Raw genomic sequence first — 14,487 nt, 5'->3', positions numbered from 1 at the left:
CTGTGTAACCGCAGATAGTTTCCATATACCTCTCGCCTGCTGCCTAAGCACGAGATATTTAAACTAGCCGTCTTTTCCTAACAATATTAAATTAACGGACAGTCGAACTCGCGCGCTTTTGCCGCGGCGCATCACTAGAGCTGCTGGTTTACCAAGGTATGTCCATTGGTAAACCAGCAGCAGGTAAGTTAGCTTTATACATACCTTCTTCTCTTTGACGAGTTTCTGGTTGGTGTCGTCGCTGAGAGCCAGGTCTTCTTCCAACTTCTTCAGTTTGGCGTCGCACTGCACTCGCTCCAGTTGCAGCTTCTGCCGCGCCGCCTCTTCCTCTTCCAATTGCTCTTCCAGGTCCTGAATTATTAAATATTCGTTAGCTTGAAAGCATTTTCTATTTAGACTTAGTGTTTTGTGGTAATTGTTATATTATAATTATTGTCTATGATAAATCTAGATTTAGTCTTAAAATATAATATCAATGAGTTTTGATCCATATTTTAAAAGGGTTGTCCAAAACTCCAAACGAGTGAAACAGTTTCATTTACAGTTCAGGAACACACAAGAGGTCGAGATGTAAATCAGAATGGCCGTGTCGGAGTAAAACTTCCAGACCCAGACTGTCAAAATAAAAGACTTTGGTCTCCTCCAGACATCCTCCAGACTGAGTATAGTAGCGCTACCCCCTCTGCCACAAATATACGGTAGTTTCACTCCAGTTTCGAGTCGTAAGTGTCTTTGTGTGACGCCCGTGTCTTTGAACAGACCAATCACGGCACGGGACTCGCTCACCTCGTCCCCCGCATCCCAGTATTTTTGGCAGCATCGGTTTCATGAAATAAATGCTCTAAACTCCGTCTAGATGATTCCTAGTCTATGACATCTCTCAACATACCTGAATGTTAAGCTGCAACCGTTTCTTCTCCTGCTGCAGCGCGCTACACCTCTCCTCCTCCTCCTCGATCCTGCCCTCCAGATCATGCAGCAGTTCCTCTAACTCCTGTTTCCTGGCCGCTGCGCGTGCGCGGGATTCTTCCGCTTCGGCGCACAGCTCCAACACATACCTGAATGTTAAGCTGCAACCGTTTCTTCTCCTGCTGCAGCGCGCTACACCTCTCCTCCTCCTCCTCGATCCTGCCCTCCAGGTCATGCAGCAGTTCCTCTAACTCCTGTTTCCTGGCCGCTGCACGTGCGCGGGATTCTTCCGCTTCGGCGCACAGCTCTAACTCCGCCTGCATAGTCAGAATGGAGTCATGAAAATTGAAAATCTTACTCTAAATATTATTATAATAAAGCATGTTATCGATGTTGATTACAGGATTTCGAAGCTTTAGATATGACTAATGATAAGTTTCTACATTTAAATTGCAAATCGTTAACGGCGTTAAAAACTTTTCCGGTAAGATCTTACACCTGTACAGCTGCAAAAGTGGAATTCATTCATAAAGTGGGTATACACTTTTGGAGGTCGCTGTCCATAGTTAGATCTCTTGATCCATTTAAGTATATGCTTTTTATCTCACAATTTTGCTCGACCTTATGGTTATGGCGATGGGATTCCAGCATGTTTTGGATCTGTTTCATCACCTTCAGAAAAGTACACTAACCCCCTTATTCATAAACGTTTACTAAAGTTGACAAGCCGATAATAATCGTTTGTCCCTTTCCGACGTATTGGTATGATGGAAAGGGACAAAAAGTTTATGAATAAGGCGGTAAGATGTTACCTGCAGTTGCTCAGCCAGCTGCGTCTTCTCGGCGCTGGCCTGCTGGAACTTCTGCTCGTACTCCTGGCAGCGCTTCATCTGTGTGTCCAGCTTGTCGCGGATCTGGCGGAGCTCGTCTTCCTTTTGCGTAAGCTTTTCCTCCTGCTTCGTCACTTCTAGGAGAGGTTTCACCTGGAATGTTGAGTCAAAACTTTGTGGATTGTCGACTTTTTTATCTGATGCCTAGATAGATCTCTCCTCTCCTTTTTATAAAACACTTTTTTACGCATTGTGTGTATTATCTGTGGACTGCAAGGCGCTTAATAATAAATATATACTTCAATACATCAATTGATCCCATACAATATTATTTCCAGTAGCTGCCATGTAAAATACCCATTTAAAAAAATCATACAATTCATAGACAATTTTATATTGATAGATTAGGTCTATAAAACAATAAAGGAAAAATAATAATTACAGGTAGTGGTGTTCATCATTAAATGCAGAGGATTATTAGTTACTTTATTACAATAAAATCTCAAAGAATGGAATATAAAGCAAACGAAAATGAAGAACCATAATTTTGTTTAGATTTAGATAACAAGTAGATATAATGAACTTCGAACCCTCCCAAGAAATAATCAATCTACACACATTGACTAATCAAAACTAAACACAGTATAAATAAACTTACGAGCAGTGGAAAGATAAACTTGATAGCTTCGCACCATTTTAGAGACTACAGTCTAATGAACAAGTGTGGCCTATTTACATAACTTTCGCATTAGACCGAGGCTGTTGCCAAAACTCTAGGTCGGCTAATAACTGTTTTAGTTGAACGCCGATGGACTTAGCATAATAATAATAAGTGCTGTACTAAGAACTGGGTTAGTAAGTCCCATTGACAATGAATTTATATTTATAAGCACGACAGCCGAGTATTATGATTTATGCCTATTTGATTCTCATATATAACAATTCTTCGTATAATTCGGAATCGAATATTATGCGCTAGATAGATCATTATTTGATCATGACGACCGATGGGGCCAGAGTACTGTTCTGGAGACCTCGACTGGAAAGCCGGAGGGACGGAAAACCACGAGCCAGATGGTCGGACGACATTAGAAAGACGGCAGGGCCGACCTGGCATAGAGCCGCCGCATACAGAACAACATGGAAAATTGGAAATCCATGAACGAGGCATAAGTTCAGCAGTGGACGCAAATATGCTGAGAGAGAGAGAGATCATTACTTAAACTTTTGAAAGTCACGCCAACCAAGAAGAATGCGTGGCGCGTCAACGTGGACCTTAAGGGAATGCACGAAGATTGATATTGGGCTGTAGTCACGCACGTCAGTTGGGAGTCATAGGGTTAAGAACCCAGACCTCGATATTAAATGTCAGGTAAAAATTTACAAGTTGGTAAAGTAAAGGCCTGTCTGATAGTAGAATTAAATGGTAGATAATTTTTAGTACATACGAAGCAATGAAATTAAATCTTACCTTTATGTATAATCTCCACCATTGCCAATTCCTTAGCTTGAGGTACGCTGCGCAGTTCCTCTGGATAATTCTGATCGCATTCAGTTGCTGCAATCTCTTCTGATAGTTCCGCCTGGCCAGAAACCCTCGGCAGAACGCCTGGAAGTTCACAATCAAGTCCGTGATCTTATAATCTCTTTCCTCTTCCAAGTGGGCCAGTACACCAGCTCTGAAGAAGATCTTTGACTGACCAACGCGGTACAGGTTATGGTCGAGCTCTAAGGCCTCGATCATTTGCTCGCATGCCTTCTTTCCATCCATGAAACCTTTCGGGATGATGTTGGGAGTGAGCAGTTCATATCGCTGTCTGAACTCTTGGAAGGGAATGCGGTTGGGGAAACCTTGTCTGCATATTCTGATGCCCTCCAACACACCGTTGCATCTGAGCTGATCTAAGACCAGAGGGGCTTCTATCTTACCCGCCCTCTTCTCGTGGTTAGGAATGATACACCTGACGAAGTTTGGATTTGTGTTTCTGAGTGTGGCCATAAGTTTTGTCAGCTGCTCCTTGTACAGTTGAGAGACTGTTCTGAACATGCCCTTTCTCGTTCTGGCACCGAATTGAGTGTCAGTCATGGCCTGCTGCGCCATGCCGACGATCTCAGCGTCCTTCCAGATGTGACATACGAAAGGATCTTGGGAAGATTGTAGAAGGGAAACCACATTTTCGTTCAGCGGGTCCATGTTCTTCATTAGCCATTTCTCTGCAGAATAGTCTACTTTGCCAGCGTAGTGGATGATCGCGAAGTCGGCGATGCCACGGAAGTCGGTCTTCATGAATTTGGGGTGGACGGAGTGAGCGGAGACCAATTTTTCGACGAAAGTTTTATCCGTGGCTTTGGGGAACCAACATTCCTCGTCTAACAAGGCCATGATACCCATGGGTTTGTCAATAAGGTCGATAGTCGGCTGGAGATCGAGGCCGAAGTCGATGAACTTCCATTCGATGCCTTCCCGCTGGTACTCTTCTTGTTCTAGGATGAACATGGTGTGGTTGAAGAGCTGTTGGAGCTTTTCATTTGTGTAGTTGATGCAGAGCTGTTCAAAGGAGTTGAGGTCGAAGATTTCAAAACCAGCCATATCGAGGATGCCGATGAAGGAGGCTCCTTGCCTCTTGGTCCTGTCCAGTGACCTGTTAATCCTGTTGACGAGCCACCTGAAAAGGCGCTCGTAGCACGCTTTGCCGATGGCTTCCACTGAGAATTCCACCTGTTCTTTCGTCTGCGCTTTCGTTACGAAGTCGCGACCGACTTTGATCCTCGGCTTGAGGAAGGCCTTTGTCATCTCCGTTACAGAGAGACCTGGAAAAACAAGCAAATGGTTATTACTGAACTGTTGTAGAGTACATTCAAATGACCATAAGAAGAATGATCTCATTATTTTTATATACTTTTATGCCATGGACGGCATGGGTTTTAAAGTAACTATAGACCTTGGCTAATTATCATATGTATATGACACAAACGGAAGACGTAGTTTTGGAAGATAAGTTTACCAACTATTACATAAGACATGTATCAACTTACCAAGTAAATGAGCAATTTTTTGAGCAACAGTGTTATCAGGCAGCGTAGCCTGGTCGGAGTTCCTCTCCTGCTTGAATTGCATGGATCCAAACAGCAGCGTCGCGGAGACTATTCTGAATATCGAGTTGAAGTCCTCATTGTTCATGCCCATGATGTTCATTGACTTGATGGTGGCTTGGAACTCCAGGGCGTCGTCGATCCCGGGCACTGTAAAGGATTCTACGCTAAGTGTAAAGTGGATGTCGTTCAAATTTGGAAGAATGTTTATTGATGTCATGATGTGTTTCAAAATTTTAATGCCAAACTGGTGTTGTTTTCTTATCAACATGCAAAATAATACGACAAGGAGTATTTCGTGCGTTTTATAATGTATGTATTTAATATTAACTTTTAGTATGTTTTACAAATTATTTTAGTCGCGTTGAAATGGCAGTTGTGTCTTTAGAGCTTAGTTTTGTTGGCGATACAAGTTACAAGATAGCTTAGTAGGAATACCTAAGTCAAATAGACCTTCGATCTGGCCAAAGTTGAGAGAGGTCACTAAAAGTAAATCAACAGCTTATTGTTGCTTATATAAGATTTACCAATAAAAACAAATATTCTTAGTAATTTCAATGCAACAAAAATAATTCAAAGCAAATAAACTTTCAAATGCAACCGTACCTGGTAACGCAGCATTGGATAGGAAATGGTAACTCTTCGGGTCTTCGAGTATGTACTCCGCGCGCTGCTCCGGCGTCGCCCCGGTCAGGAGCTGGTAGAAGATATGGAAGGTCCGCTCGTCTTTCGCCTGCCGAATGGCGCGCGACTTCTCCAGAAGGTACGTCTCGATATTCGCGCCGGCTATGTAGCCGGACGCGTCGAAGTTTATTCTTATGAATTTGCCCTGGAGTGGAAAAGGGGGAATTTTGAAAAAGCTTTGACACGCTGGACCGCTTAATGCCAAGAAACGCGGTATGTTCTAGCTAGAATTAATGTTGTCGTTAGATATGAGAATTGAGAGGAAAACTGTTTTCCTCTCAATTCTGTTACAGGCATTTGTGGATCAGGCTAGTTTACGTAAACTCGTTCACTATATAGTGCGACATTAAAAAGTAGATATTGAATAAAACGGAACCAACAACTATATATTAATAGAATTATAAAATAAAATAGAAAGAATTGATTTACTTACGAATCTTGATGAGTTGTCGTTTTTGACTGTTTTCGCGTTACCAAACGCTTCAAGTATGGGGTTGGCTTGCAATAATTGTTGTTCTAATTCGCCCTGAAAGGAAAACATGGACTTGATTAAGTCTGTTCAACAATACTGTCAGTATTTTGGAGTAAAATACTGACATTATTCGTCGGGTATTGATGTATGTTAGTACAAACACATGACAGAAGCGTGGGAGGGTTAAAGTGTATGTGTTAGGGTGAACACTGAATTACTACCAATTATGGTTTAGCAAAATTTACCTCAAACGTGGGTCCATTGGTCTAAGGGTTAGCATGAAATGTAATGTTGGCGATGTTAGAGACTAAATTTAGAAAAAAAATAAAAACGTTTATCCAAATATTATGAGTATTATGACTTAACAGATATGGGGAAAAGTAAATAGAGTGGATTTTTAATTATTTTTAGTACAGTAAAAAATTATACTGTATTTAAAAAATATCTGAAAAAGTACCTATTCAAAAATATGTTGTTCTAGTAGGACAATGAAATAAGCAAAATATGTGAAATTAGAAATTATCAAGCAAGTCCAAAAGTTACTTCATTAGCGCCCACAGTACTCGTTTCGGTATAATTAACAGTATGTTAAACGGGTACCCGGGCGCTAATGACTAACCCATTCGACACACAAATATACACTTACATGAACTAAGTCATTATGAATTCGGAATGATACAAGGTCCCAAAACCCATAAAATACATATATGTATTACGTGTAACAATTATATACATAAATGTTACACATAGGATACACAACGCAATACAAAATAGATGGAAAAAACTGAAGTTGGTGTCCTGTCTACGCTAATTTTGTATCACCAATGTACGTGAGTCATACTGAAAGCTTCTGGGTTCTGATCTATGAGAAGACTTATTTTTTCTAAGTGGCCATTCCAGGACTATTTTGGCATACAGATTTAGCGTAGCTTTTCACTTATGAAAAAAAATTGAGTTACACATCCATATAATCCCAAGCGTATGTGGCGATGGTATAAGTTGGAATTTCCTCATTGGACTTACTATTATCAACTGTGGTGAGGGTCCCTGCAGTAGTTCCAGGCATCGGGGAGGGGAGAGAAAAATATACATCAGTGCATGTTCAGAAGTACAGTACAAACAGACTTAAACTATAATGGTTGTTGCTAGGTACCTAGCAAATAAACTTTTTTTACGTCGGAAGTAAGGAAAATAGTACAAGGAAACAAAAATCTAAATTAGGGATGGAAAATCATTACCAAAAACATCAAAAACTACTTTTGAATTATATCTGTACATAGTAACAACCATGAATAAGTAGAGAAAAAGAAAATTCTTGCAATTTGTGGCTTGACCGTAGTCATACATTTTAATAAGATATGTCGTTTTGAAGACAGACTGTAAGGCTCTGTCCTGACTTGTAAGAAATCTGTGTGATATCAGTCAGTATTATCTGAAGCAGAAACGCAAAGTCAGGGAAGGTTCTTAGTCTTGTGTCCATATGCGAGAATTTTCTGTAATTATGTATAAAAGGTGCTATACAGCGAGTTCACAAGCCACCTCCGACATGCAGGTGTGCTAAAATATACACTCTTTTGTACCAGGATGTGACAAATCTTTTATAGCAAGGAAATAGCGAAAATTTACTTCTACAGTATCATGTACTCAGCGTATATCTTTAGAGCTTACACATATTCGACCTTATGAGAATATATTTAGAGTACAAAATAGCTTTATGTTTGGCGCTAGCTGTCACTTAAACCTCTTACCCTCACGCGGTAGTCGAACCAGTAAATTTGTGAGCGCTTGAGCAAAATAAAATGTTTATCAAAATAACCTAAAGCTTAATGTTATTTTAATAATCTATACAAAAAGAGTCGATGGCTAGGTTTGTATCTTTTTTTTTTCTTATACCACGATGGTGGTAAACAAACCTCCTGATGTTACGCAGCCACCGCAGCCTATGGGCGCTTGCAACTCTATCATATATATTCTTAATTCATCAATAAAAATGACAACTGCAGGGCCTTTTCCTGTCCTATCAAGGCCGATGCCCCCAGCATGTAGTAAATTATTTGAATTTAAGCACACGATGTTATTGTGTAGGTACGTGTATAAATATATTCTCCATATTTTCCGCATTACAACGACCACCATTTTAATTATAATAATGACACGATATGTTACTCATATTCATAATACCAATTAGCAGCCAGACTCGACGAAATATGCCACTCTGTAGCTGACCCAAAGGCGACATTGTAAATAATCGTGCATACCATAATCGGTGCATTTCTTACAAATTATACGACATTTTGTTGGTAAATTTAAGCGTAAAATATACTTGACAATATTTTTTATGCTGATAGCCAAAACTTTATATCGGTCGATACAATGTTGTAGACGTTTTTAAAGCTTCTGATCTGGGTAAAATTGCAAATAAGTATTCGTTGGTCATAAATGTTCCTTGTATGGCCATATTTACAGTCATAACACATTCGTATACGTTACGAAACATTATTCGAACCTATTTAGATATATTATTTAATTTTATTATCTACTGAAACGATACCTTAAAAAATTAAATAAGTTGAAACGTGAAGCAATGTCAGATTACCATAAATCGCACCTGACTGTACCAAAAAGGCATTTAACGAACATGGCAAGACCAGCCTTATGTAAGCTTGCGAACGATATGTGACGTACATCTTAAAGTGACGTACAAGATTCAACTCCCTTTTACATCACCTTTTAAATTGTACCTTGTGTACTGAGAGACAAGGTCGAAAATGCTATAGAAAGCGTAACGTGATATGTCTTTTTGAAAGTGTCGTATATATTACTGGGATATATTTACGAGTCTGTACACTCAATCGATCCTTGTCTTATTAAACCTTATATGGGATTTATCTCTTGAGGTGTGAAATCGAGTACGAATAGTCCAATTAGTACAATTTAATGTAAACCAATCGGAATGCAATAAAATTTCGAAGCAAGTGTAAAACTCTCAAGATAGTCGCACTAGTTAGTCGATCAAGGTCTAAAATGTGCCCTACGTGAATGGCAGTAGGTTCAAATTTGAAGTTCAGCGAAGCCAGATAATGGTAAGCTTTCATGAAAACTCTTCAATAACCTGCCGTGTAATTTGGTGATCACACTTATGGTAATACATATTTATTATTTAGTCTCCATTTTCACCCGGCGTTTTATCGTGCCAAAAATATAAAATCTGTTTCGCTGCGTTACAAGAAATAGGTTTACGTTTACACCGCATACAGAGTTTTAGATATTGTTATCTGATTGCAGTGAAGTCATCAAATCAGTTTACACTGCAATGTTGACAAATATGAACATGGGTCAAATTGATGACGGAATTTTCTATTAAATATGTACTTAAACCAATACTTGGGATATACTAAGTCAATAGACAAATACAGATTGCATTGTCCAAAATACTCGCGTGATTTAAAGCTCTGAAAAGCCGATATAGGCTTCAATGTAAAAAAAGATATGACAAACAGTTAATATTTGATTCTTAAGGATAAGTTAAGAAAGTTATAGAAACACTCTTACCGCTCCAGATCCTTTAGGTTTTGAGGCAGCGACGTATGCTAGGTACTGTATGACTTTTTTCGTGTTTTCTGTCTTTCCGGCGCCCGATTCTCCTGTGCAGAGGATGGACTGGTCTTCGCGATCTGAAATACCGGAAAAATTATTATTATTATTTATTATTTGGAGCCTGTCGTGTTCCACTGCTGGGCAAAGGCCTCTCCCCAATTACTCCACAAATCACTGTTCTGAACAGAACACTGACAGTGCTATTCCGGCCACTACTTAAAGAAGGAGTCCAGTTCATTCCGCCATCGTCGGCAGAGTCAGCCAGATCACCGATTTGAGTTTTCGGGCTCCTACTCTGAAGTGATTTTGCCCCACAGAAAAAAATATACACGTAAAACTTCAAATGCATTTAAATACCTACTTGAATTTCTAAATTAGCAACAGAACTAAATTGATACACGAATACATAAAAGTTCGTTCGATAGAAAATCAAAACGAAAGATCACAAATCGATCTGGGTGTTGTTATTTAGGGTCGGTTACACCGAACTGTCTGATCACCACTAAAACGTTCGGAAAATGTTATTGTATGGGAAATTCAATAGTTCTTCGCTGAGTGACGTCCATCAGTCCATCAGTGGTGGTCGGTGCAACTAGCCATTAGTGTGTCTATTCTATGAATAATACATTATGGATCGAATGGGTTAGTCACGAGTATTTAAAATATCTAGTACTGACTATCAAAAATTTTAAGGAAGCTTCGGCAAATTGGCTTCCTATTTTCTTTTACAAACAACAGCTTGTCAGTGCCTGGCATGTTTTCTTCTACTGATCATATCAAATCAAGTAAGATGATTGACGTGAGAAAGATCTTCAACAAAGTTTACTTCAACTCCGTAAAAGATGCGTATCTAAATGTCACCGGGTCATCTTTTAACGACACCTAATTAACGTCACATTGTTGTTTAATTATGACATTGTAGTAAGCCGCGATTACGATCCCGTAATCCCTTTAATAACGACTACATTTACATTCTTATAGTAAACAAACTATTTGACCCGAGAACATCTGTCCCACATCTCTCATCTCTAACTGTTGGTTAATAATTTGGTAACTTTCCGTCCAAATAAGAATTTGGATTCAAGACTTAATACGTTTAGTTTTTTGTAGGCACACTCAAAATTTCCAAGACGTACGGATTATACGCCATGAAGGGTTTATAAGTATGCCATGATATGTATTATCTTTGTCCAGCAGGCAAGTCGTGAGTCAACGCATCTAACTCATAACAACCTAAACAATGCATTTGCATACGGAACCGCAGCGTATCTTCGCCTTTGTTTACTATCATTATGAAACATCGTGAGCGTTTCTAGTATGACTTGGTGAGTGACTGAAAACTGATCCATCAAGGATTAGAGTCAGGGAATTTAACCTTGCGCCCTATGTCCTCCACTTTATCTTTACATTACGGTCAGTTGCCTAAGCTTGAGTCAAAGGTAATGCCAAACAAGTACGTTTGCGATCACATCTGATCTGAGTGATCTGACCATTTTATGCTAAAGGGAAATATGGACGAAGAGAACCTTGGCACACCATGCAACGGTTCCACACTGACTTAAACTTGATGCTGGCGCCACATTTGGCTGTGCAAAACAACTAATGAGATGCAACACTCAAGTATTTGGCCAAATACAGCCATACGTACCATCGCCCACACTGTTAACTGTCCATCGGTGGACCTTATGGGTTTTGTAATAAAGTCCACCCATGTACAGTATAGAGTATTTCTTTGTACCAGCATGAGACCTTCGTCTCAATTCCGTGGCGAAAATAACGGAATGTAATTAATATACCTGTAATCATTCAGTTTATTGTCTCACTCGTTGCCGTCTTTGTCAACTGAACAGCCTTATGAATCGATCCTAAACAATGGGTTGGCACGGAACCGGCTCATCCTCACCTTTGTTTACTATCATTACGAAACGCAAACACCGTGGGCGTTTCCTGTCGGACCTAGGTTCTTTCTCTTATACAAGCGAGCGTTTCATTCAGAAGAACCAATGTAAACTGGGACCTCAACGTCCCTATAGCTGTATTGGATCTCGAGGTCATACGTGTGCTGGTTAGTTAGAGGCAAATGCTTGATTGTATATTTAAGTTATGTGGGAATAGAACTAGTACTTAGCGAGTGACGCGATCGAATGTCGTAGGTTCAAAGGGTTAAATTCGCTAGAAGAATGTGAAAGGGATATCAGAGGTGAAGCGAGAGATAGTTATGATTATCGACAGTTTCTGTATAAGTGACGTTGTTGAAAAAATAAATATTGTTGGGGACAATTTACTAGTTCATTTTCTACTGGGTATGCTAGTTTAGAAAGGATTAAAAACGTCAGGTTCGACCTTCTAATATTCAATTTTGATTTACTTTTTACGTATTTTGTCGTCTCGTTTATTTGGAACATGAATACATATTTTTTTTTAATTTTGAGCTCAGGTGTTTTTTACCACCTCAACGGTTACAACTAGAGATGCAACGGATAGTTGTTTGGCCGGATACCGGATACCGGATATCCGGCCTGGACACTGGCCGAATATCCGGTATCCGGCCGCCGGATATTCGGCCGGCGGAACTATACCTACATTTCGGTTTTTCAGGTGCGCATTCTGCAGGTTTGACCTGTTACCTAGTAAACGTTCGCGCGGACTCATTTCTAGGTTCGAAATGAGTGCGCGTGCAAGTCAGTGGAATGATTAAATTGTTTTAAAATAATAAACACGTACGATTATGACCATGTCTGTTTCTTAAATCCAATTTGTTTACTCCGAAATCAAGCAGTGTTACTATCCGGTATCCGGCCGGATAGCAGGTCACTATCCGGTATCCGGCCGGATAGTAAAATAATGGCCGGATAGGCCGGATACCGGATAGTAACCGGATATTTGGTGCATCTCTAGTTACAACAAGTTCTCTAGGTGATTTAACATATGTAAAAACTATGGTTATGCCTTGGTCAATTTCGGTCGAGGTAAAGGAGCACTCTAATAACATGTCACAAAGACCTATCATAAATCTTAAAAAAAAAAAAACAGGCTCAGCACTACGAAGCCGGAGATAAGGCCGACGGAACCATTTGTCTAATTGTTCACTAATGGGCGCGATACGGCGCGCCTATCTCGCTTTGTGGTTAGTTCGTGATTCAAGAGGAATGCGCTAAACGTCTGAGCGGTATTTGAACGTGCATACAAGTCAGAAGGTGGTGTTGATGTTGAACAATACAGGAGCATGTCTCGTTAAACTGAATCGGCTTCTGGTCGGCGAAAACCCATTGGGTGTGATTTACAAGGAGCCACGACTATGTAGCCTAGCTCTGTATACGGTGGAGGTCAATATAGTCACTGACAACCTAGTATCGAGCTCGCATCAAGATTTTATAAAATAATTAATTAGCTTGCGTCCATTATTTGAGCTATCTACTTGTCTACTTCCAACAATATTAAAACATTAGGTGCATTTTAGGTACTGTTTCACTGGCCTCCATTTTCCATTAATATAGAGCATTGAGGCGACTTAAGGCGGTGACGTTTGGATATCAACTGGAGCTGTTGCGACATTACTGCTGCGGTCTTGATGCCGCCGCTATATCTGTCAATTTCCTTGATAAAATGGATGCATTATAGGCACTGCCACTGCCGCGATTATGACGTTCAATCCGCCACTCATTTTATCAAAGAAATTGACTGAATAGTAGGTAATGCAGCTGCAGCCAACCTTCGAATGTCATTTTTAAGCACCAGGCTGTGTCATTGATGGCGATAGAGTCTGTGCGGAAAAAGAATACTCGTGGAATGTATGGGAACTAATACATTCTACGACCCTTCTCTTTCTGCACAGACTCTACATCGTGGCATTCTATCTCCCCATCTTACAGTCGCCATCAGATATATCGCAGCGGCCAAGGAGCTCACAAATTTCTGAACACGTCTCTATTTTCAAGGCGCTAGAGTGCGTGTTCATGTTTTTTGAGCACCTCGACCGCTCTAATCTGATGGGAACTGTACACGGTGGGTGTCTCATAAGTACTAAAACTATTAAACTTGAGGAACGGCCTTGTAAAAGCGCTGGTGGCCTAGCGGGAAGAGCGTGCCTAGTTTCCCCTCTGGGTTGGAAGGTCAGATGGCAGTCGCTTTCGTAAAAACCAGTGACTACATCAATTCTTGGGAGTAGTTGTCAAGCGGATCCCAGGCTCCCATGAGCCGTGGCAAAATTCCGGGATAACGCGAGAAAGAAGAAGAGGATACTGACCTTGTAACATAGAGCGGTATGCTGTGTCGGTGATGGCGAACACGTGTGGCGGTACCTCGTGCCTCTTTATGCCTTTGTACCTCTCCATGATCTTCTCCGTGTAGATGGGCAGCTTCTTGTATGGGTTGACCACCACGCAGAAGAGGCCGGAGTATGTCTGCGGAAGACATTTTTAGGTTAGAATCTTTAATATTTTTATCCATTTTTAATAAACATACTCTAATAACAGTAAAAGTAATGGCAAATCGAGGGATGAAAGTCATGTGACGAGAAAGGTATTACGAATGAATGTGGAGGGAAGTACGAGGAAAGGAAAACCGAGGAAAAGGTGGATGGACTGTGTGAGAGATGATACGAAACGAACGCAAGTGAATGATGAGATGTCGGGCGACAGAGAGGTATGGAAGAAAAAGACAAGCCGTGCGGATCCCTAATGAATGGGAGAAGGACACGAGAATGATGATGACTCTTAATACATTGGGAATAATTTTAAACTTATCAAAGAGTAAGACACAGTAACAAATAATCGTGTAGGCAGATTCTGTCTAATCTTAGATTTAAGGCCCTTCTTCTACTATTCTGGTAACGCGAAGTCTGTAAGACCCTGAACTATTTAATAAATATCGTACTAACTAGACACGGGTTGGAAAATCATC

At 40.3% G+C, this 14,487-nt stretch overlaps 1 protein-coding gene across 1 annotated transcript in view; it reads right to left on the bottom strand.

Moving 5' to 3' along the window:
• LOC134667208 (myosin heavy chain, non-muscle) overlaps positions 1 to 14,487 on the bottom strand; it is a 114,309-nt gene that overhangs the window by 33,735 nt on the left and 66,087 nt on the right. The window contains exons 2-11 of the mRNA XM_063524535.1: positions 13,832 to 13,988; positions 9,541 to 9,662; positions 7,012 to 7,035; positions 5,950 to 6,042; positions 5,439 to 5,661; positions 4,776 to 4,982; positions 3,211 to 4,550; positions 1,722 to 1,892; positions 1,059 to 1,226; positions 205 to 351 (exon numbers count right to left, since the gene is read on the bottom strand). Of these exons, the coding sequence (XP_063380605.1) occupies positions 205 to 351; positions 1,059 to 1,226; positions 1,722 to 1,892; positions 3,211 to 4,550; positions 4,776 to 4,982; positions 5,439 to 5,661; positions 5,950 to 6,042; positions 7,012 to 7,035; positions 9,541 to 9,662; positions 13,832 to 13,988 (2,652 nt within the window). The remainder of the gene's footprint in view (positions 1 to 204; positions 352 to 1,058; positions 1,227 to 1,721; positions 1,893 to 3,210; positions 4,551 to 4,775; positions 4,983 to 5,438; positions 5,662 to 5,949; positions 6,043 to 7,011; positions 7,036 to 9,540; positions 9,663 to 13,831; positions 13,989 to 14,487) is intronic.

Source organism: Cydia fagiglandana, chromosome 9, assembly GCF_963556715.1.
Source record: "Cydia fagiglandana chromosome 9, ilCydFagi1.1, whole genome shotgun sequence".
Lineage (NCBI taxonomy): Eukaryota > Metazoa > Arthropoda > Insecta > Lepidoptera > Tortricidae > Cydia > Cydia fagiglandana.
Note: the sequence above shows the minus strand (reverse complement) of the source record. Positions and strands in the feature narration are given on the sequence as shown.